Below are 1,264 nucleotides of genomic sequence, written 5' to 3' on the forward strand. Positions count from 1 at the left end.
TATCTATCTATCCATCATCCAACTATCTATCTATCTCAACCTCTAAGGAAAACAATAAGGATGATACAATTCATAAGTAACGAAGCACAAAAAATCTACAGTGATAAATTGCGAATATGGACAATTAAAGAGCAAATGCTTAAATTTAATAGTAAATTACATACTGAATAGCTTTTATAGTGTTTCCAATTTTTCTAAACACTCTAAAATAATAGACATAATATACGTGGATATTATAACTGGGTAAATTTTGTTGTCAATTTAGGTTGCTAATTTAGTCCTCATTTATTGGTCAGTTCTTACGTCCAGTATGAGGGGAGGGGATATCGTTATATTAGCATGCTGGAAAGACCATTTCATTTTAGCTAGAGAAAATATGGTGCAACATGCAAGTAATTATATATCCCTTATTAAGATTCTAATTTCTGGTTCTTACAATATTGACAGGAAGAATTATCTAATAAATTAGCGCAGCAATATCAAACTTGAAAAAACCCATACATTTTAGAGGTAAAATAGAGCAGGGATTTAATGATACAGAATCCACACCTCAAAAGAACCTTTCCAGATCCACCAATGATTTGCTGGTCCAGACCAAAAAATCTACGGGATTTTTTAATTAAGGCACAACTCCCACCAGTAATTACAGAGAGAAGGTCAAGCAGGGTTAAAAATGGATTTTCCCACTGTGGTAGAAATTGTAAAATGTGTCACAATTCCCCCCGGTTTTGTAAAAGTGTCATAAACACTAAAACCAATGAAATCTTCCCTATTTTAAGCACTCTAGACTGTACTAGTAAAAACGTTATATATCTTATTACTTGTAGGAAAAACAGTGGATCCTGTGCAGTTAGGAGACCTCAGTATGTGGGCCAAACAAGTAGAATGATCTCCAGCCGTTTCAACGAGCACAGCCACACAATCAGCACTGGATCAACTACAGTTGGAAGTCATTTCAAGGCCCAAGGACACAATCTACAGGACTTGGAAATTGTCCCAATAGAGAAAATAAGAAGCACAGACCCCTGGATACGCCTAGCTAGGGAAAAACTTTTGATTAGGTCTTTTGATTCTGCTCTCAATAAAATTGTGTAATTTGCTTTACCCAACAAACATTCAATCATCAATTAAACAAAAAATCCTTTTTTCAAACAAGACCCATCTTTCCAACAAATTTCTTTTTCAACACATAACATTTGTTTGCAGTTTCAGAGATCTACTAAAAACCCTCATCATTTAGCTTGTAAAAAATATTTTATTTCTG

The 1,264-nt window shown here is 34.1% G+C and overlaps 1 protein-coding gene across 1 annotated transcript in view; it reads left to right on the plus strand.

Annotated features, from left to right (window-relative positions):
- LOC145307059 (uncharacterized) overlaps positions 1 to 889 on the plus strand; it is a 4,012-nt gene extending 3,123 nt beyond the window's left edge. The window contains exon 6 of the mRNA XM_080149398.1: positions 828 to 889. Within this exon, the coding sequence (XP_080005524.1) occupies positions 828 to 889 (62 nt within the window). The remainder of the gene's footprint in view (positions 1 to 827) is intronic.
- Positions 890 to 1,264: the final 375 nt, after the last annotated feature.

The sequence above is a fragment of the Acartia tonsa genome, chromosome 15 (assembly GCF_053477335.1).
Source record: "Acartia tonsa isolate MP-2025a chromosome 15, ASM5347733v1, whole genome shotgun sequence".
NCBI lineage: Eukaryota > Metazoa > Arthropoda > Copepoda > Calanoida > Acartiidae > Acartia > Acartia tonsa.